Source organism: Phasianus colchicus, chromosome 1 (assembly GCF_987193195.1).
Source record: "Phasianus colchicus chromosome 1, bPhaCol1.hap1.1, whole genome shotgun sequence".
Taxonomy (NCBI): Eukaryota; Metazoa; Chordata; class Aves; order Galliformes; family Phasianidae; genus Phasianus; species Phasianus colchicus.
Window position 1 is genome coordinate 170,805 of NC_143436.1, and position 20,685 is coordinate 191,489.

General features: G+C 55.2%; 2 protein-coding genes across 4 annotated transcripts in view; one reads left to right on the forward strand and one right to left on the reverse strand.

Annotated features, from left to right (window-relative positions):
* LOC116235185 (C-type lectin domain family 2 member D-like) overlaps positions 1 to 8,087 on the forward strand; it is a 43,515-nt gene extending 35,428 nt beyond the window's left edge. For both annotated transcript variants that reach the window (XM_090124353.1, XM_090124393.1), the window contains one exon: positions 7,834 to 8,087. In XM_090124353.1, coding sequence (XP_089980479.1) covers positions 7,834 to 7,975 — 142 coding nt within the window. In that variant the 3' untranslated portion in view covers positions 7,976 to 8,087. The remainder of the gene's footprint in view (positions 1 to 7,833) is intronic.
* Positions 2,588 to 6,130, reverse strand: LOC149919301 (C-type lectin domain family 2 member D-like). Of its 2 annotated transcripts, XM_090123817.1 has the most exons (5): positions 5,818 to 6,130; positions 4,541 to 4,642; positions 4,084 to 4,265; positions 3,791 to 3,897; positions 2,588 to 3,691 (listed from the first exon to the last, which is right to left on the reverse strand). In XM_090123817.1, the coding sequence occupies exons 1-5, from the start codon at positions 6,113 to 6,115 to the stop codon at positions 3,550 to 3,552; spliced, it is 831 nt and encodes a 276-aa protein (XP_089979943.1). In that variant the 5' UTR covers positions 6,116 to 6,130; the 3' UTR covers positions 2,588 to 3,549. The 2 variants fall into 2 exon arrangements, with proteins under 2 accessions (XP_089979943.1, XP_089979894.1); XM_090123768.1 differs by having other exon boundaries at positions 2,588 to 3,897.
* Positions 8,088 to 20,685: the final 12,598 nt, after the last annotated feature.

The following is a 20,685-nucleotide window of genomic DNA, read 5'->3' on the forward strand; positions in this document are numbered from 1 at the left end:
TTCACAACCCTTGCCCAGCACTTGCCTGAACTTGTCTGTGACCTCAGCAAGCTTTGAGACAATGATGATGCAAAATAATAATCTCTTACAACAAGACAAGGGAGATGTCGTGATGCTTCTCCTGGACATACAAGACAAGGGAGATGACAGTGGCTAGCTGCTGACTGAATTGGGCGGTAATCTGAATTAGAGCCTGCTTAGCCTCAGGCGTCAGTACGATTGCATCATTAGCACAGCTCCCTCCTCACAACAACAGCTCTAACTGAGCGCTGGAAATGCCAACCGATGGCCGTAGCCATTGTAAGTGACCTAAAAGAGTGTGTAAGTCAGTGAGTGTGGAAGTGTCAATTTTCAATTCTGCAGTCTGAGGGCATATCATAGCATCTGATCATTTCCAACCCAGATATAAAGTAGGAAAGGTGCGTTGCACTCTCTCTGGTGCCACCGTCAGGCCAAATTGGGAGAGATGGGAGATTAATTGCATTTCCCAGCTATTATCAACAGGCTGTTCCTGACAGCACAGTATGCCATCCGTGCAGTAATAAATGAGCACATGAGGGCTTGCTTTACGAACAGGTTGCGAGGTGTGGCTACGAATAGCTGACACATAGTCAGAGAATCCTTCCTGCCTTGAGGCAGCACAACTCATTCATACCGAGAAGCTGGCTCCACTTTATTGACAGAAGGCACAGAGAAAGCAAACGCTTACAGTCTTTCTTGTGCTGTGTCTCCCATATTCCCTTTTTTTGTTTATTAAGAACGGATTTCAATGTTAGATGAGTATGATCAACGATAGCTTGTCCAGGGAGAATGAGGAACGCCTGTAATATATCTAACACCCTATTCCTGGAGGGAAGTTCGAATGCCTTTAGAAACACAAGCAGGTCCGCTCCCGGCTCCAAGTTACACGCAGGCTGCAGAGACGCAGCACGGGGCGCCGCAGGCGGGGCGGAGGAAAGCAGCGTCACGCCGAGCAACGGGGACGGGGCGGAGGGGCAGCGGCGGGGCTGGGAGGGAGGCGGTGGGGAATGGTCGGAGGAAATTCTTCCTTGTCGAATTAGTTTAAGCCCTTCTATGATTTGGCTCCAAACAGATAAAAGTTTAGCAGCCGTGCTGTCATAGTAGAAGCAGAAATAGAATCCAGTGTTCGGAAATTAAGGGACATTTTTGCTTAACCATTTGAGAAAGATAACTAACGCTAAGGTAGATACAGGCTGATTCTGAAACGTTAACTCACTGTAACGCTGCAAGAGTCACCGGCTGCTCCCTCGCCAGCGAGCTCCGCACAGGTCCCGACCGCTCACCCCGTCCCGCAGAACGGTGCGGGCGCGCCGAAACGAGCTCTCCGGAGTTCCGTCGGGCGGCGCTGCCGGATGAGGCGGTGGAGCAAAAGGCACCATGGGCAGGTCAGGACCCGCAGAAGGCACTATCGGTAGGACAGGACCCGCAGAAGGCACTATCGGCAGGTCAGGACCCGCAGAAGGCACCAGTTGAGAGCCTCGGTCAGGCCCCGTGTCCCTTTTTTGCCACACTCAGATTTCCATATTACATAATCGCTCTGTTAATATTTTAGCCTCACAATCCAGTTTTTCCAACCCCTCACCCCCGTCGACGCTCTCTGATTCTGCAGGAGGCTGCTCCTGGCAGTGTCCATCAGGGTGATGTCAGATACAGCCCCTTTTTCCTGCTGCAGTACTGCAGATGACTCAGTAGCAGTGTCATTTGAAAGACCAGGAGCTGCAGCCCCTACCGATGCTTTCTGACCCGCCAAGGAACACACGGGGTGTGCGATACCCCGAGCAGGCACGTCAAACTCCAAAGCCGAATTAGTTGTTGTACCGGCCAGTGCCCGCATAGCTTTCAAAGAGTTAATAATGGACCGCCACAAGGGGTCGAGGGGCCGCAATGGTTTTTCTTCCTTTCCACCATTAATGACTGATTCCCACATGCAGTCCCCAGTATCGCACCATTCGTCGACGCTGAACATCAGCGCCACTCCTGACAAATGTCCCTTCTTCCGAGCCCAGTGCACCAGGGTCTCGGCCATGCCTTTAGGAGATGACTGCTCCCCTCTCTTAGAGAGAATATTTAACGGCAGTTTCTCCGCAGCTTCCCACTCCATCGTGGATACAGAGGGCGGGTCGCGACCCCGCTTCCAGCTAACCGCAGCACTTACGTCGGCGCCTAACCCAGCTACCGCAACACGGTGCCAACCTCTGTCGCGACCGTCCTGCCGTTGTCCACTTCCCTGAATCGTCCCACGAAGGGTCCCTGCTTTTCTAAAAAGCGCAATAGTAATTTTAGGGCTACCTCTCTTTCCATGCTGCGCTGTAACTCCACGTCTCACCACGCCAGTGCCCAATAAAGAGTCGTAAAACTGGAGCTCCAACTCTTCTGCCCTCCGGACCCGTGCAGACCCCTTTCGGTCCATCTGGGTGATCTCGCCCCCCAGTCCCAGTGGTACAGCTGCTCTTTGTCCGTCCGCGCGACTCCAGGCACACCAACAAGTCCCTGTTTGGGCACCACTTGCTGCGGATTCCATCAGGGAACGGTGTCCAGTGCGTGGGGAAGCATGACAGACTCAGTATGAGTGATCAACGCTTCGTTTATTGTGCTAGGAATCAGGGCTTTTATAAATCAAGGAGTACATACAGCATCTTTTGATTGGTTACAGAGCTTGTTAACTAGCTCCTAACTGGTCTGTACATAGCATTGCTACATCGGCACGCAACATCTGGCCGCAGGGGTGTGCGCGCATTCCTACCTACTAGCTCTGTCTTTTCTGCACATACTGGTTCCTCCTTCTCTGCTTACTTCCAGCATCAAGGTCACCCTGGCCTTCACTGACATTCTGACTCGTCCAATGAATCATGGCATCCTTGCTCTTTCAACCATTCCTGAACACACCACAGCGACCCGACGGCTCTCCCGCCCCCCATTAACCCCTTCCTGCCCGTGGGAATTCGGGGCGCCTTGGGGACCTTTTTCAGGTCACTTCAGGATGGCATTGTGCCCCTCGGGCCGTTTCGGGGATGTCCGCGGCTGTTGGGGCCGTTTCAGGGTGTTGGGCCGTGTCGGTGCAGTCTGTTGGTTGTGCTGGGCTCTAAGTGCTGCTTTGGGTGCTTTGGGAACCAGGGGCTGAGCCACGGCCGTTTGGGAGCCATTCTCGGCAGTGTTTTGGGGTCATTTTGGGGTCATTTCGGGATGCTTTGGGTGCCATTTGGACCATTTGAGGACCGTTAAGGCCTATGCTGGGCTGTGTTGGTGTCGTTTTGGGATTGAATTGGGGATAATTTGAGAGTATTTGGAAGTCAGTTGAGTCTATTTTGAGGCCAACCAGTGTGCTGTGACCTTCAAGGACCCTTGGAGGACCCTCCCTTTAAGGCACAGTGCAATTAAACATCTTCCCTGAGAGATAACGAGCAGCAGAGCTGCGTGGTTCCATGCAGGAACAGCTGCAGCACTGCTGGAAAGAGGCAGATTCCAGCACACAGCCATGGCATGGCAGTGCCCAGCAGCATTGGCACGAGCTGGCTGCGCTGGGTTCTGTCACTGTGGATTTGTCCCATTCCTCCAGAAGATGAAGCTGTCGGCTCTGCTGCACACCCAGAACTTCTCAGTGTGGCAGAGGGCTGAGCTGATCCTGTCCCCATTCAGGTACGCACATCGGCCTCCGCCTCGCACCTCAAACCTGAGCACAGGAGGGAGCAGAATGGGAAAGCCAGTCCCAGCCCATCCCAAACAGACCCTGTCAGAGATCCCAGCCAGACAGACGGACGCACACACTGACCAGTTGGTGAAGGCGCTGCCGTCGGCCCACGTCCAGTGCTCATCCCCTTCTGCCCTGTGCAGCCCAAGCCAACAGTTTGCCGGGCCGTGGTACCGCAGCATGAATTGCTGTGAACAAACCCAGGTGTGATTGGAGCCGTTGGAGCACTTTCCCCCCTCAAGGCCCCATCTCAGGTCCCACCTCGCTGCAAGGCGCTGTGGCACGGGGCCAATTGGGGGCACCGCCAGCAGTTGGTGCAGCCCCACAAGTGTGGGTTTCCCACCCCCGTGTTGGCACTCACGCCCCGCTCTCACCATCTCCTCCTCCGTGTCCACGGTGGCCAGGGAAGCTCCGAGGCGCTGGCAGTGCTCCCTGCTGCTGTTCCAGTCACTCTCGTTGTCCGAGAAATAAAAGCATTTCCCTTGGAAACCGAGCCAGGCGTTGGGGCAGACGTGGGAGAAGTGTGGGCGAGGTGAGCACGACGGATGCCGGAGCGCTGAGAAGGAGAGAGGTGGGCAAGTGAGAGGCAAGGAAGGTTCCCCTGCAGCAGATGTGGGCTTGGGATGCACGGCCATGGGGCGATGGCCTCGCAGCGTTGCAGAGGTTGGGAAGGTGGAGCAGAAGGTGGTTTGGGGCACCACGTCGGCGCCCCAGGAGGTGGGATGGGGGCTGTGCTTGGGGAGCAGCTCAGTGCGCTGGGAAACCCCACTGTCCCCCGTCCTACACCCACAATAGAGGTTCCATCCCCGTGGGAATGCGGGTGGCACTCACCTATCACAGCCACCAGCACCGAAACAAGCATCCATGGCACTGCACACACAGCCATGCAGAGCACACGGCGCCTTTTCTTCCTCAGCTCTCTGCATTTGGAGCCTGGTCAGACAGAGAGCAGTTCATGGAGTCACAGAATCACCATGGTTGGAAAAGACCTCATAGGATCATATCACTGAACCACTGGATGGTTTGGGCTGGAAGGGATCTCCAGGATCATGAAGCACCAACCCCCCCGTCACATGCAGGGCCACCAACCTCCACATTTCATAGCAGCCCAGGCTGCCCAGGGCCCCATCCAACCTGGCCTTGAACACATCCAGGGATGGACAGGGCATCCACAGCCTCCCTGGGCAGCTGTTCCAGCATCTCACCACTCTCATGGTAAAGAGCTTCTTCTTAGTTAAGATCATTCCATCCAACAGTTCACAAACCACCATCATTTCCCCACTACACTTTGTACCACATTCCCACATTCCTGGAACACCCCCAGGGATGGGGACTCCCCACTGCCCTGGGCAGCTGAGCAGTGCTAACCGGTCTTTGCAGCACAGATTGTTCCCAGTCTCCAACCCGACCCTCCCTATCGCACTCTGAGCCCATCCCCTGTCGTCCCACCCCCATTCCCTGCGGACAGAGACCAACCCCTCCTTCATCCAGCCTCCTTTCACCAGCGGCACAGAGTGCTGAGCTCTCCCTGAGCCCCTCTGCCCCACGCTGCCCCATCCCCCTCCCTCAGCCGCTCCCCACAGCGCTGTGCTGCAGACCCCCGCAGCTCCGCTCCCCGCTCTGGACACGCTGCAGGGCCTCAGCGTCTCTCTGGCAGCGAGGGGCCAACGCTGAGCGCAGCACTGAGCTGCGGCCCCAGCGGTGCCGCGCAGAGGGACGGGCACCTCCCGCTCTGCCGCCCGCACCGCCGCCGCTCCGAGGGACGGAACGGGAGCACTGCAGGTGACTCACGGGCTCAGCGGGACGGAACTCCATCCCCCGCCGCCCCCCGCAGCTCCGCACGCCGCAGAAAAGAGTTCTTTGCCGGCCCTCCCTGCGGCGCCCACCCGCAGCTCACTGCGGGCTGCTGCCTTTCCGACGCTCTCGCTGCCATCCCAGCCCCGTCCTCGCGCTGTGCCCGCGCTGCCCGTCCCTTCTCCCGCACTCGGACGCTCCTTCTCTCCCGCACTCTCGCCGCAGCTCCCCGCTCCCTCCCGCCGCTCTCTTCCCTCCCGTGGGCTCGGGCTCTTTTCCCCGCTCGGCCCTTTCCCGCTGCCTCCCGGCATTACCCCACTGCCGCTGCCGCTCTCCGTCTCCCGGCTGGATCGTCACCTCTCGCTGCGGGGAAGCGCTCCGTCGCTCTCTTCCTCCCATAGCGGCGCGGAGGTGCGGGGCTGCGGCCGCCGTGTGCGGGCACAGGGGCACACAAGGGTCGGGCTGAGGGCACAGCGGTGCCGGCGGAGCGCTCTTCTTAGCGAACACCTCGCGGGGATCGACGGTGAAAACGCTGCTGCTTTGGGAGAGCAGAAACCGAGGCTTCAGCTGCTGTGCGAAACAGTCCGGACAGCGTGTCAGTACCAGACCCATACTAATCTCTCCGCGTATTCAGGAAACGCTCTGATGTTTCTTTCACTTTCTGTGCGAAGCGGGGATTACCGGCATCCACCTCCCCGTGTGGGCACCCCAAAATGGGGACCCCAAAAGCGGCACCAAAAATAGTAACTCCCCAAATTGGGGGCATTAATGGGGGGTTTGGAGCTCTTAATGATGATTGTGTATCATCGTGGCCATGATGATCAGTAATGATTGTGTTTGTAACGCCACGCTGTGGGAACTGGGACAATAATGGTATCCAATAGCATTATTAATGGGATAATCATCAAAAATAGAGAGTAATGGGGGGTGGGACACAGAATATAGAAATCATCAGATGTGTATTATTAGTAATGGTGTAAAGAGTGACTGCTACATGCAGTTACAAAAATGGGGGGATATTGGAGCAATAATCATAAGAGAAATATTATTAATCATCTGTGTATGATCAGAAATATGAAAAGTAATAATAAAAGGGTAGTAGGGGCACTTAATAATAAGGACCATAAGGAACGAATTCGTGGTATTAGTGTCAAGAATCACTTGATTAAACGTGATGATAAAATTGAGGTGGAAATGAGAGAAATCCTCTTCAAGATCTTTACTGATGACCTGGATGAGGGCACCGAGTGCACCCTCAGGAAGTTTGTGGGTGACACCAAGCGGGCTGGAAGTGTGGATCTGCTTGGGGGTAGCGAGGCCCTGCAGAGGGACCTGGACAGGCTGGAGAGCTGGGCTGAAGCCCATGGGCTGAGGTTCAACAAGGCCAAATGCCGGGTCCTGCACTGTGGTCACAGCAACCCCAGGCAGTGCTACAGGCTTGGGGCGGAATGGCTGGAAGACAGTGTGGAGGAAATGGAGCTGGGGCTGTTGGTTGGTGCTCGGCTGAACACGAGCCAGCAGTGTGCCCGGTGGCCAAGAAGGCCAGTGGCATCCTGGCTTGTATCAGGAACGGTGTTGGCAGCAGAAACAGGGCCGTGATTGCCCCCCGTACTCAGCTCTGGTGAGGCTGCACCTCGAGTGCTGTGTCCAGTTTTGGGCCCCTCGCTGCGAGAAAGACACTGAGGCCCTGGAGTTTGTTCAAAGAAGGGCGACAAAGCTGTGAGGGGTCTGGAGCACAGGCCTTATGAGGAGCAGCTGAAGGAGCTGGGATTGTTCAGTGTGGAGAAGAGGAGGCTCAGGGGAGACCTCATTGCTCTCTATAACTGCCTGAAGGGTGGTTGTAGTGAGCTGGGGGCCTCTTCTCTCATGTAAGCAGTGGTAGAACTAGAGGGAATGGCTTCAAGCTGTGCTGGGGAGATGTAGGCTGGAGGTGTGGAAATACTACTGCAAGCTCTGGAATGAGCTGCCCAGGGAGCTGGAGGAGGTGGTGGAGTCACCGACCCTGGAGGTGTTCAAGGAATGGTTGGATTTTGTGTAGAAGGACATGGTTTAGTGAGAGCTATTGGTGATGGGTGGATGGTTGGACTGGATGATCTTGTAGGTCCTTTCCAACCTTGGTGATTCTGTGATTCTGTGATTCTGTGATAATTACATTGTGCTGTAAAGGGAGGATCCTCCAAGGGTCCTTCAAGGTCACAGCAGCATGGAACGATCCCACGCTGCTGCCCCAGTGCAGCCGGACCCGAGGCTGGGGGTATTTCTGCTGTCCTTTCGGGCTCTGTGTCACATCGCGGGACTGGCTTTCCCATTCTGCTCCCTCCTGTGCTCAGGTTTGAGGTGCGAGGCGGAGGCCGATGTGCGTACCTGAATGGGGACAGGATCAGCTCAGCCCTCTGCCACACTGAGAAGTACTGGGTGTGCAGCAGAGCCGACAGCTTCGTCCTCTGGAGGAATGGGACAAATCCACAGTGACAGATCCCAGCGCAGCCAGCTCGTGCCAATGCTGCTGGGCACTGCCATGCCATGGCTGTGTGCTGGAATCTGCCTCTTTCCAGCAGTGCTGCAGCTGTTCCCGCATGGAACCACGCAGCTCTGCTGCTCGTTATCTCTCAGGGAAGATGTTTAATTGCACTGTGCCTTAAAGGGAGGGTCCTCCAAGGGTCCTTGAAGGTCACAGCAGCATGGAACAATCCCACGCTGCTGCCCCAGTGCAGCCGGACCCGAGGCTGGGGGTATTTCTGCTCTCCTTTCGGGCTCTGTGTCACATCGTGTTGCCACCACTGTGTCACATCGCAGTGCCATCGCTCCCAGCCGCCGTCGGACTTTGGTTCCGGGCGATGTCACTCCCGGTGCTGTTACACGGCCGGAGCCCTGCAGGAGGCTTTCTGCACTTGCAGATCTTGCTGAGCTGCTTCCTTCTGTACTTGCACTGAGCTCTCATTAAAGTCGCTGTGCTTTCAGGTCACAGAATCACAGAATGGCCAGGGTTAGAAGGGACCTGAAGGATCATGAATCTCCAACCCCCCTGCCACATGCAGGGCCACCACCCTTCCCACCTAATGCTAGACCAGGCTGCCCAGGGCCCAATCTAATCCTGCCTTGAACACTTCCAGGGACGGGGCATCCACAACCTCTCTGGGCAGCCTGTTCCAGTACCTCACCACTCTCTCTGTAAAGAATTTCTCCCTGACGTCCAACTAAATCTTCCCTCCCTCAACTTAAAAGCATTTGCCCTCATCCTGCAGTTATCAACCCTTTCAAAGAGTTGATTCCCCTCCTGTTTGTAGGTTCCTATTAGGTACTGAAAGGCTGCAATGAGGTCACCCTGCAGCCTTCTTTTCTCCAGGCTGAATAAGCCCAGCTCCTTCAGCCTGTCCTCATAGGGGAAGTGCTCCAGTCTCCTGATCATCTTCGTGGCCCTCCTCTGGACCCTCTCCAACAGCTCCCTGTCTTTCTTGTACTGGGGGCTCCACACTTGGACGCAGTATTCCAGATGGGGCCTCACAAGAGCAGAGTAGAGGGGAACAATCACCTCTCTGTCCCTGCTGGCCACCCCTCTTTTGATGGAGCCCAGGACACCATTTGCCTTCCGAGCCGCAAGGGCACACTGCTGGCTCATGTTAAGTTTTTCATCTATCAAGACCCCCAGGTCCTTCTCCACGGGGCTGCTCTCAAGGACCGCTCCTTCCAGTCTGTAGGGATGCCTGGGATTCCTCCGGCCCAAGTGCCAACCTCTGCACTTTGCCGTGTTGAACCTCATCAGGTTCACTCAGACCCACCTTTCTAGCCTCTCAAGGTCCCTCTGAATGGCATCCCTTCCTTCAACCGTGTCGACCACACCACTCAGCTTGGTGTCGTCAGCAAACTTGCTGAGGGTGCACTCGATTCCGTCATCGATGTCATTGATAAAGATGTTAAAGAGGACTGGTCCCAAGACAGACCCCTGGGGGACGCCGCTCGTTACTGGCCTCCACCTGGACATGGAGCCATTGATGACCAATCTCTGTCTGCAGCCTTTCAACCAGTTTCTTATCCATCGAGTGGTCCACCCATCAAATCCACATCCCTCCACTTTGGAGATAAGGATGTGGTGGGGAACCATGTCAAAGGCCTTGCTCAAGTCCAGGTAAATGACATCGGTCGCCTTTCCCTTGTCCACCGATGCCGTCACTCCATCATAAAAGGCCACCAGATTGGTCAAGCATGACCTTCCTCTGGTGAAGCCGTGCTGGCTGTCACGGATCACACGCCCTTTCCTCATGTGATCAAGCATGTCATCCAGGATGATCTGTTCCATGATCTTCCCAGGCACAGAGGTGAGACTCACCGGCCTGTAGTTCCCGGGGTCCTCCTTGCTCCCTTTCTTGTAAATGGGAGTGACGTGATCCTTTCTCAAGTCATCCGGGACCATACCTGACAGCCACGACTTGCGGCTCGGCAACCACCTCAGCCAGCTCCCTCAGAACACTGGGATGCACGCCATCTGGCCCCAGAGACTTGTACACATTCAGTCTCCTCAGGCGGTCTCGGACCTGCTCTGTCCTCACAGCGGGAGGGGATTTACCACCCCAGTCCCCACCCAGAGGTGCAGGGATGCAGGGCTCAGGGACGGGAGAAGTACTGGAGTCCTGGCCGCCAGTGAAGACTGAGGCAAAGAACTCATTCAGTACCTCGGCCTTCTCTCCGTCCGTTGAAGCCAGTTCTCCTTTTACATTTACCAAAGGAGCTACACTCGCTTTGGCCTGTCTCTTCTGGCCAATGTACCTGAAGAAAGTCTTCCTAATGTTTTTCACGTCCCTCGCCAAGTCCAGTTCCACCCTGCGCTTGGGTCATCTGCAGTCGGTGCCGTTCTGTGGCTGCGATGGCAGCACCGCGTCCTCCCGTTGTGTCCCTGCAGCGCTGTGCGGGGCAGCAGCAAAGTGAGGGCGCGCTCGGTGCCACTGTGTGTGTCACGGAGAGAGGGCTGGGAAGGAGAGCAGCGCTGCCAGAAGGACCCCCGGGCACAGTGGTGGCTGCAGGTGGCACCAATGGCAGTGAGCAGCGGCTGCCGTTGCTGTGGCTCAGTGCTGCCGAAGGGGACAGAGAGCGGCGTGGGGGGAACTGTGAACAGGTCAGCCCATGGAAGAGAAGGAACGTTCACTGTGGCTTAACGGCGTGTTTTCTGCTGCTATTGTAGAGGCGGGAAAGAGAAATTGCGAGGAGAAAGAGAAGTCAGCTTGGGGCCGGAGGTGGAGGTTGGGTTAAAAAAAACAACAGCACGGTAGAGCATCTGGGGGGAAGGAAATGGTGGGGGTAGGGGGCGGGAAGATAGGTCAGGCAAAGATAGAACAGAAAATGTGGTTTTAACGAGTTTTGTTTCTGCTGTTGCACATGGCTGTAGGTTGGTTTGCTCAGCAGTAGGGAGCAATGCACCGGTTTCGGAACCAATGAGTTTAGCAAAAGGAATCCATGAGTGACAGTTCTGAAATCCTCCACTACAGCTTTAGTGGGCGTACATGTTGATTTCCTCACAAATTTTGCCCTGGGGACATAACAGAACACCTCTGTCTTCTGCCCCAGTGGCTTTGCCCCATGAGGAGCACTGCAGTCCCAATGGAACACTTTTATCTGTGGCCTCACAATGCGCACGGACATTTCCTGGGGTTCCACAGGCACTGCTTTAAAAGCAGCTCACTGTGCCATAATGAGCACTGGGAACGTTCTGAGCTGGGAGCAGCGGATGGCAGTGGGACATTCCATGCTGGAGCCGATGGTGGAGCAAGGGGAAGCAGTCGGGGGGCACTGAGCAGCCCGAATAGCACCGAGCACGGCCAGAGGGACGGCAGGACGGTCCGTGCGGTGATCCTGGAGGTCTCCTGCAGTCTTGGTGATTCCACGGAATCCCACAGTCACAACGCCGAGCGCCGCCCCGCTGCTGCGCGGTTCCGAGGAGCAGAGGGAGCAGTGTGTCTCTCACAGGCTGCTTCTGGGGAAACTGGCTGCCCGTGGCCTGGACAGGCACACACTGCTTTGGGTAAGAAACTGGCTGGAGGGCCGTGCCAGCGGGTGGTGGTTAATGGAGCGAAGTCCAGCTGGCGACCTGTTTCAAGTGGTGTCCCCCAGGGGTCGGTGCTGGGGCCCATCTTGTTTAATATCTTTATTGATGACCTAGATGAGGGGATAGAGTGTACCCTCAGTAAGTTTGCAGATGACACCAAGCTGGGAGGTGGTGTTGATCTGCCTGAGGGCAGGGAGGCCCTTCAGAGGGACTTAGATAACCTGGATCGCTGGGCTGAGGTGAATGGGATGAGGTTCAACAAGGCCAAGTGCCGGGTCCTGCACTTTGGCCACAACAACCCCATGCAGCGCTATAGGCTTGGGGAAGAATGGCTGGATGACTGTGAAGAGGAAAGGGACCTGGGGGTTGATTCTGGGCTGAACATGAGCCAGCAGTGTGCCCAGGTGGCCAAAAGGGCCAGCGCCATTCTGGCCTGCATTAGAAATGGTGTGGCCAGCAGGAGCAGGGAGGTGATCATCCCCTGTACTCACACTGGTGAGGCCGCACCTCGAGTGCTGTGTTCAGTTTTGGGCCCCTCACTACAGGAAAGACATTGAGGCCCTGGAGCGTGTCCAGAGAAGGGCAACGAAGCTGGTGAGGGGTCTGGAGCACAAGTCCTATGAGGAGCGGCTGAGGGAGCTGGGATTGTTTAGTCTGGAGAAGAGGAGCTCAGGGGAGACCTCATTGCTCTCTACAACTTCCTGAAGGGAGGCTGTGGTGAGGAGGGTTTTGGCCTCTTCTCCCAGGCAACGAACAGGACCCGGGGAAATGGCTGCAAGTTGTACCCAGAAGAGGTTTAGGTTAGACATGAGTGTCATGGTTTTATGATTTTTGGTTATCAGTATTCCACATCATAACATCATGTTGTGCAATGGGGGTTTGACTGTGGATGCTCAAGTTCCGGGTGCCTGTCTGGAGGAGAAGAACAACTACATTCCCCAGGGGGCTTTGTGGTCAAATGTAACTGCCGGCAAGGTCACTTGATGTTCTCTTCTTCGCCTGCTCTTCTTTGCCTGCGCTTTTCCGTCTGCTTTTCTTCATCGGCTCAACTGGACTGCACTTCTCACCTCAGTGCTGTGGTGAGACCTATCCACCTTTCACACACACTCTCTCATTATATTTTGCTGATACTATATTTAGTAAATTAGTTTGTTTCACCTCAGATCGTTGCTGCTGTTTTCAATTATTTTGGGTCCCCTGTTTCCCTTTTCCGGAGGCGCAGATCTGCGGATTCCTCCGCCCTGCTCGTCACGGAACCGGGCCGAACCAGCCTGTAAACCGCTGACAATGAGGAAAAACTTTTTCTCTCAGACAGTGGTCAGGCACTGCAATGGCTGCACAGGGAGGTGGTGGAGTCGCCGTCCCTGCAGTGTTCAAGAGGCGTCTGGACGAGGAGCTGCGAAATCTGGTTTAGTGCTTGTGGTAGCAGTGGTAGTGTGAAGACAGTTGGACTAGATGATCTTATAGGTCGTTTCCAACAATGTGAGGTCGCAGCAGCACAGAATGATCCCACGCTGCTGCCCCAGTGCGGCCGGACCCGAGGCTGGGGGTATTTCTGCTCTCCTTTCGGGCTCCATCAGCGGCTCCGGCCGCCCCCGCAGTCCGAGCGGCGCACGCAGCACAGCGCCGCGCTCCGCGAACGGCGCCCCGCGGGACACAACGCAGCGCCGAGCGCACAACAGTGCCTTACTACAGGAGATTCTAGTTGCAGGGAAGACTCCTCGCTAACGGGAGGAGGGGGTGCTTGTTCCTGGGGGCTGTATGGGGGTGGCCAAAGGTATTCCCCCTCCTCCTCCTCAGTTCTTCGTTTCCCCTTTTCTTTAAAATTAAATAAAAAGGCCTGCTCCTGTGATTGTACAATCCAGAGAGCAGCATATTCGGACTCCTCAGTGTCCACTTGGGGTTTATTGTTTACCTATAGATTTAATTCTTGACATATCCAATCTTCAAATGAGCCAAATACCGGCCACATTATATGGGGATTTCTTAGGGGTTTCCCTCCTCGGATCTCCACACAGTAGTATACCATTTTCTCTTTACTGTTCCCTTTTCTACGGGCAGAGTCCCCCCAGTATTTGATCATTAGTCCTAATGGACTTTCTGGTGGTATGTCAGGCAGCTTTCCCTTGCCGCCCATGGGCAGAGGGGCATTGCTTTTCCCCTGTCCCATCTTCTGGGGCACCTTCTTACACACACACACACACATGCTTCCCCTTGGTCGTGGCTCACTCCCTCTCAGGCTACGAGAACCGCACTACTGAAGGGTCTGCTCTCGCTTGGCCTCTTAGAGACCTCTCACACAGGTGCACCCCAGGATAACCAACCCCGACCGGACAGATCCACGCAATACTTACTCAGTCCTGAGTCTTTGTTCGGTCTTTGTGCACAAATGATTATGGGGTTCTGCAGGTTCTTCTGCTCACTCTCCAAATTTAGAGTGGTTCGGAGATCCAGTATTTGCAGCGGGAAACAGAATCACAGAATCACAGAATTGAAGGGGTTGGAAGGGACCTCCAGAGATCATCGAGTCCAACCCCCCTGCCAAAGCAGGTTCCCTACACCAGGTCGCAGAAGTAGGCATCCAGGCAGGTCTTGAATATCTCCAGAGGAGGAGACTCCACCACCTCCCTGGGCAGCCTGTTCCAGTGCTCCGTCACCTCACAGTAAAGAAGTCCTTGCGCACATTGGTGCGGAACTTCCTATGCTCCAGTTTTCGGCCATTTCCCCTTGTCCTGTCTCCACATACCACTGAAAAGAGTCCGGCCTCGCCACTCTGCCCCCCACACCTTAGATATTTATAGACCTGGATCAGGTCTCCTCTCAGTCTTCTCTTCTCAAGGCTAAACAGACCCAGCTCCCTCAGCCTTTCCTCATAGGAGAGACACTCCAGGCCCTTCACCATCTTTGTGGCCCTCCGCTGGACTCTTTCCAAGAGATCCCTGTCTTTTTTGTACCGGGGAGCCCAGAACTGGACACAGTACTCCAGATGAGGCCTTACCAGGGCAGAGTAGAAGGGGAGGATCACCTCCCTCGACCTGCTGGCCACGCTCTTTTTAATGCACCCCAGAATGCCATTGGCCCTCTTGGCCACAAGGGCACACTGCTGGCTCATGGCTGACCTCTCATCCACCAGGACACCCAGGTCCCTCTCCGCAGAGCTCTTCTCCAGCAGCTCATCCCCCAACCTGTACTGGTGCATGCAATTATTCCTCCCTAGGTGCAAGACTCTACACTTGCTTTTGTTAAACCTCATCCAGTTTCTTTCTGCCCAGCTCTCCAGCCTGTCCAGGTCTCGTTGAATGGCAGCACAGCCTTCAGGCGTGTCAGCCAATCCTCCCAACTTCGTATCATCAGCAAACTTGCTGAGGGTGGCCACTATCCCCTCATCAAGGTCATTGATGAAGATGTTGAACAAGACTGGACCCAGCACCGACCCCTGAGGAACACCGCTGGTTACAGGCCTCCAACCAGACTCTGCACCGCCAACAACGACCCTCTGTGCTCTGCCAGTCAGCCAGTTCTCAACCCACCTCACTGTCCACTCATCTATCCACACTTCCTCAGCTTTGTTATAAGGATGTCGTGGGAGACAGTATCAAATGCCTTGCTGAAACCAAGGTAGACCACATCCACTGCTTTTCCCCCCATCCACCCAGAGACAACATCATAGAAGGCTACCAGGTTGGTCAAGCACGACCTCCCCCTGGTGAGCTCATGCTGACTACCTCCTGATAACCTCCTTTTCTTCCAGTTGTCTGGAGATGGAATCCAGCACAATCTACTCCATCACCTGGATCCGAGTCACGGCACCAAATTGTTATAGATTCCCTTGACAAAACCAGACAGAGTCTAGTTTGATAAAGGGATAGCTTTATTTAATTAAGCAAGGCAGTAAAGTGAGCAAAACAGCGCTGGACAGCCGAGGAGAGTGTACACTCCACCAGGGTCACGATTTGAACTAAGGATTGGCTCTGTACTTATACAGTTCTCGTCTCCTGCAGACATTCCAGCCATTCTTGCATTGATATAATTCTTATCTCCTGCATACGTTCCTGCAGCCGCACAGGCTGTTGCTGTGGTCGTAGGTGTTTTGCTGTGGGATTCATTTTCCAGCCTCCTGATGGTTGTGGGGGTGAAAGTTAGTAGTCTTTTCCATTATTCTTTGGTTATTTTCTAGCAGCTTATGTGCCCCGGGCCTGCGACTTCTTAGTTTCCATCATTTACAACATTATTTACATTCTCAGACACCTGAGAAAGCACCATTGAGTTTTGATTTGAGTAACAAACTTAACCCCTATATATCACAAGCAGAAACACAGCAACGAGTCATAGAGTCGTAGAATTGCTCAGGCTGGAAAAACCCTTAAAGATGAACCAGTAAACTATGAGTCAACCATCCTACCCTAACTCTAACAACCCTCTGCTAAATCATGTCCCTGAGCACCACATCCAAATGATTTTTAAACACATCCGGGGATGGTGACTCTACCACCTCAATGGGCAGCCCATTGCAGTGCTTAAAAACCCTTTCTGTAAAGAAGTGTTTCCTAATATCCAACCTAAACTTACCCTGGCACAACCTGAGGCGATTTCCCCTCATCCTGTCACCTGTCACCAGTGAGAAGAGAGCTGCCCCGCTCTCACTGTCTCCCTGCACGGCTTCACTACGTACCTGTTATCATCGTAAGCTGCTTGCCCACTCTTCCAGAGACCATAAGCTTTCTTTTTGCTCTTGAATTCTAAAGGTCTCTGTTCAGCCAGTCTGGCCTCCCTGCCTGTCAGCTCGTCCTCCATGACTTGGGGAAGTTCATCTCCTGCACCTTTAAATTTACTTCCTTAAAGTATTCCTAGCCTTCCTGGGCTCCCATGCCCTCCAAAGTTACCTCCCAATGGACCTTCTCAACCATGGTCCTAAAGAGGCCAAAGTCTGTCCTCCGGAAGCCCAAACCGGCAGTTCTTTTGACTCTCCTCCATGCTTCAACAAGGATGAAGCAATCGAGCATCTCATGATCACTGTCCCCCAGACGGCTTCCAACCTTTACATCCCCCACAAGACCTTCTCTGCTAAACAGCAGGTCCAGGATTTTGCTTTCCCTCATTGGCTCCTCCACCAGCTGTGCCAGGAATTGATCTCCCACACACTCTAGGAACTCCAGGACTGTTCCCTATGTGCTGTATTATAAATCCAGCAGATGTCGGGGAAGTTGAAGTCCTCCGTAAGAACAGTGGGGAGAGACCTTGAGACCTCACCCAGCTGTCTATGAAGTGTCTTGTCCACCTCTTCATCCTGGTTGGGTGGCCTGTACCAGACTCCCACGATAATGTCAGTCTCATTGGGCTTTGCTTTTATTCTGGCCCATAAGCTCTCAGCCCTATCATCATTAATTCCCATACATTAGCATTCTTTCTTAACATAGAGGTCTCCACCACTTCCCTTCCTGCTTTGCCTATCTCTTTGGATAAGTAGGCAGCCACCCATCACAGCACTCCAGCTGTGAGTCATCCCACCACATTTCCATGATGGCAACCATATCATAGCTTTCCAACCACACAATGGCCTCCAGCTCCTGTTAATTATCCATGCTGCCTGCACTGGTGTAAATGCACCTGAGCTGGGCCTCCTTTGGAGCGCCAGTAGCCCTAATACCCTCTTGGCCATACTCAGGTGTTTCCGTAGCCACCAACCTCATACCAACCCTCCCATTCTTCCTACAAAAAGGTGAGTTGTCCTCCTCCCTCACCAAGACACAAGACGTGGGATCTTACCAGCACATCCCTCTCACACAAGCACTGGCACGTTGCATACAGGCTCTGTTCTAATGACCCCAGTTACACCCCACCCTCCTTTAGACCTAGTTTATCAACTCCGTCAAGGAATATAACTCAATCAATGAACCTTCCCAACTCCCATCGTAAGACCCCTTCCCACCAGTGGGAGAAGCTGCTCCTATCAGTTGCCTGCAGGCCTGGTTTCGTGTAAATTGAGCAGAGGTCAAAAAACACAAACCCCTGCTGGGCATACCAGGCTTGGAGCCAGGTATTATTCAATTGGCCCATCATATTTAGTCCCTCATTATTCCCTATAGCTGGAGGGATAGAGGAGAACACAACTTGTGCTTCCAAACCCTTGACCTGTCGCCCCAAGGCTCTGAAGTCCTTTTTCATAGTCCTTAGGGAAATTCTTCCTATATCATCGCTGCCAACCTGAAACAACAACAGGAGGCAGTAACCTGAGGGCCAAACAATAGAAGGAAGTTTATTCCTCACATCTTTAACCCGGGCCCCCAGGAGGCAGCAGACCTCCCTGTGTGGAGGGTCTGGTCCACATATCGGCCCTTCTGCTCCCTTCAGCAGGGAGTCACCAATGACAACGACCTGTCATTTTCTCTTTGCTAAGGAGATGTTAATACTAAGTGAGGTCTGGTTAGACTTTGGTGTCACCAAGTGGGGAGAACCACCATCACCACCACTGTCCAGCTGTCCCTGCATAGCACTCTAACTGTTCCACAGGGCAGCTGGGGAGGCAGGGGAATCTCTGGGTTGTTGTGCCTGCATCGCCAAGCAGGGGCCTTTTCCATTACCCCACTGTAATAGGAGCCATCAATTGTTTGTTAATCAAATCGTGTGCAAGCTTATCACTAGGAAACTCTAGGAAACTGCACTAATCGCAGGCATCCTGAAGCATCAACAAACAGCCTTTTAAGGTATGGACCCCAGGACTTACACAGCCTTGAAGATCTGACACAAAGACCCGAACGGATGCACTGCGAAAGATCTCAGCCCCCATCTGACAAGACAAAGGACAGCTGTTTAGCAGCAGGACGAGGCACGCGCAACAGATATCGACAATGCTACGCACACCAGATATCAGCTGTACAAAGACTGTCAGCTGGGAGATGAAAGCGCGCGCCGTTGGTGCAGCAGAGACTCCCCGGCCGCCCAGCGCCATTTTGCTTACTTGCGTGCTTTAATAAACTCCAATTTCTAAAATACATAATTAGATTGTTTGATTTGTTTAGAATAATTTAACACAGCACAGCCCCCAATTCTTAACCGCTGTTGATAGGGGCAGCAGAGGACGGGGCTCACTGCAGCAGGAGCGCTGCCTGCCCACTGGTTCCCCTCTATCACCTGTTTGCAGGGTGGCAGGGGGTGACGTGCTCCACGCGGAGCCTCAGCCGGCTGCCCAGATCCCAGGGCTGATAGGGTTTGGCACCACCGAATCCCCTCCCACATTCCTTTATGATCCTCAGCCTCTCCACCTCCTCCTTCGGCTCAACCTCAAGGCCGAGTAAGTCATTTAGCTGGTCGCATCCACACAAGTGCTGTTTCCATAACCCAGCACTGCAAAGGCCAGGCTCTGGCACTCACTACAGCCACGGACCTGCACACAAACACCTTCTTTCGGGAGCTCAGCCTGAGTCTCCACATTTTTCTTGGTCCCTGTGGTGCGGCTGCGCACCGTCCTGAGAATCCCCGCAGAGCGTTTCGCTGCGCACTGGGATGTACGGCACAGACACCGGGAAGAGCGTTCCGGGCAAACTGCGGGACCGGGCCGGATTTAATGTCGCCGTGCCCGTAAGGGAGAGGAACTGCGGCTGCGAAACAACGCGCCCGACCTCAGCCGTGCGCGCAGCTCCGCGGACCCGCGAACGGCGCTGAGCTGAGGGCGGGAACAGCGCAACTGCTGCGGGCGCCCCTGCATAGCATTCCGCGCCGAGGTGTGGGCGGGGCTGGGACAGCAGAGCACCAATGGGAGAAAGGGATGCGCTCGGGGGCGGGGCTAAGGCCAAGAGGCGGAGCTATGCTAATAAGCAGCGCAGAGGCCAGCGGTAGCGCTCCGCGACACCAAGAACCGGGGCCACCATCGGGGCTGCAGCAGACCCCAACCAGCAGATGCTGGAGCCGTCCTTGATTTTTACCCACAAGCTCTTGACCTGATCGTGGCTGTTCCTCACACTCAGCTCCTGGCAATCGATCCGATTCCTATCACAGAGGGCAACTCCGCCACCCTCCTACCCTGCCTGTCCCTTCTGAAAAGCCTGCAGACCTCAATCAGAGAATTCCAATCCCTCCATGACAGCAATCAGGTTGCACTTTTCCCGGTTGCACCACGGTTTCCAGCTCCTCCTGTTTCTTTCCCATGCTGCATGCATTGCCATAGAGGCACTTCAGCTCGGCTTTTGGCCTCGTTGCCCTCTCGGAGGACCCCTCCCCAATGCCTGCAGGACAAGTCTGGGTTTTCCCTCCCGCCTCCCCGGCTGACAGCGTTCCCACGCTCTTCTCTGTCACCCGGTGCAACCCCTTCCCCACCACGTCCAGCGTAAAGCCCTGCTAAGCAGCCCAGCCAGCTCTGCTCCCTGCAATCTTTGCGGCCCTGCCAGTCGGTGGCTCCCATCCCATGCCGTCACATTCCCCCTTTCTCAAGGCTGCGTCCCAACCTGCAGCACCCAAAGCCCTGAGCACAGCACCGTTCACAAAGCCGTTCCTTCAGCTCGTCCGCCCTCCTCCTTCCGTGCGGGTCCCAACCACCACCCGAGAGCACAGAGGAGAAACTTTTGTGCTCCCGATCCCGTCCGCGGTTTTCACAGAGTCCCGAAGTCCCTTTGGATCGCCCAGAACTTCTTTTGCCGACCTCTGCATTTCCAACGTGCAAAACCGGTAAAGGCTTTGGAGCCGGCGACGGTTTTGTTTGCTTCCAAGCCGACCATTCTCCGGTTCCACGATCCCTGCCAACCGTGCCAGGGCCGTTGGTGCGGTTGGATCCATCCCGTCCCATCGCTGCGCGTCCGCAACGCCTTCAGCCGATCGCCCGGCGCTGACAGAGCGGCTCCTGCGGGTGCCGACCGCGGGCCGTTCCTTCGGCGCTGCCGGGGCGGAGCTGCGGCGCCGTGGGAAGGAGGCGGTGGACGAGGGGCGGGGCTATGCAAATCTGCGTGGCAGGGGCCGCTGGTAGTTGTGAAGCCACGAGGAACCGGGCAACGGCGGCGCCGCCATCGGGCGGAGCGGGAGCGGAGCGGGGCGGCGCGGGGTGGGGAGCGGCGCTGGGGCGGCGGGGGAGGGGTCGGTGCGGGCGGCGTGCGCGCGTCCGCGAGATGTCGGGGGCGCGCGTGGGGGCGGGTGTGGCGCGGGGAGAGGCTTGGGC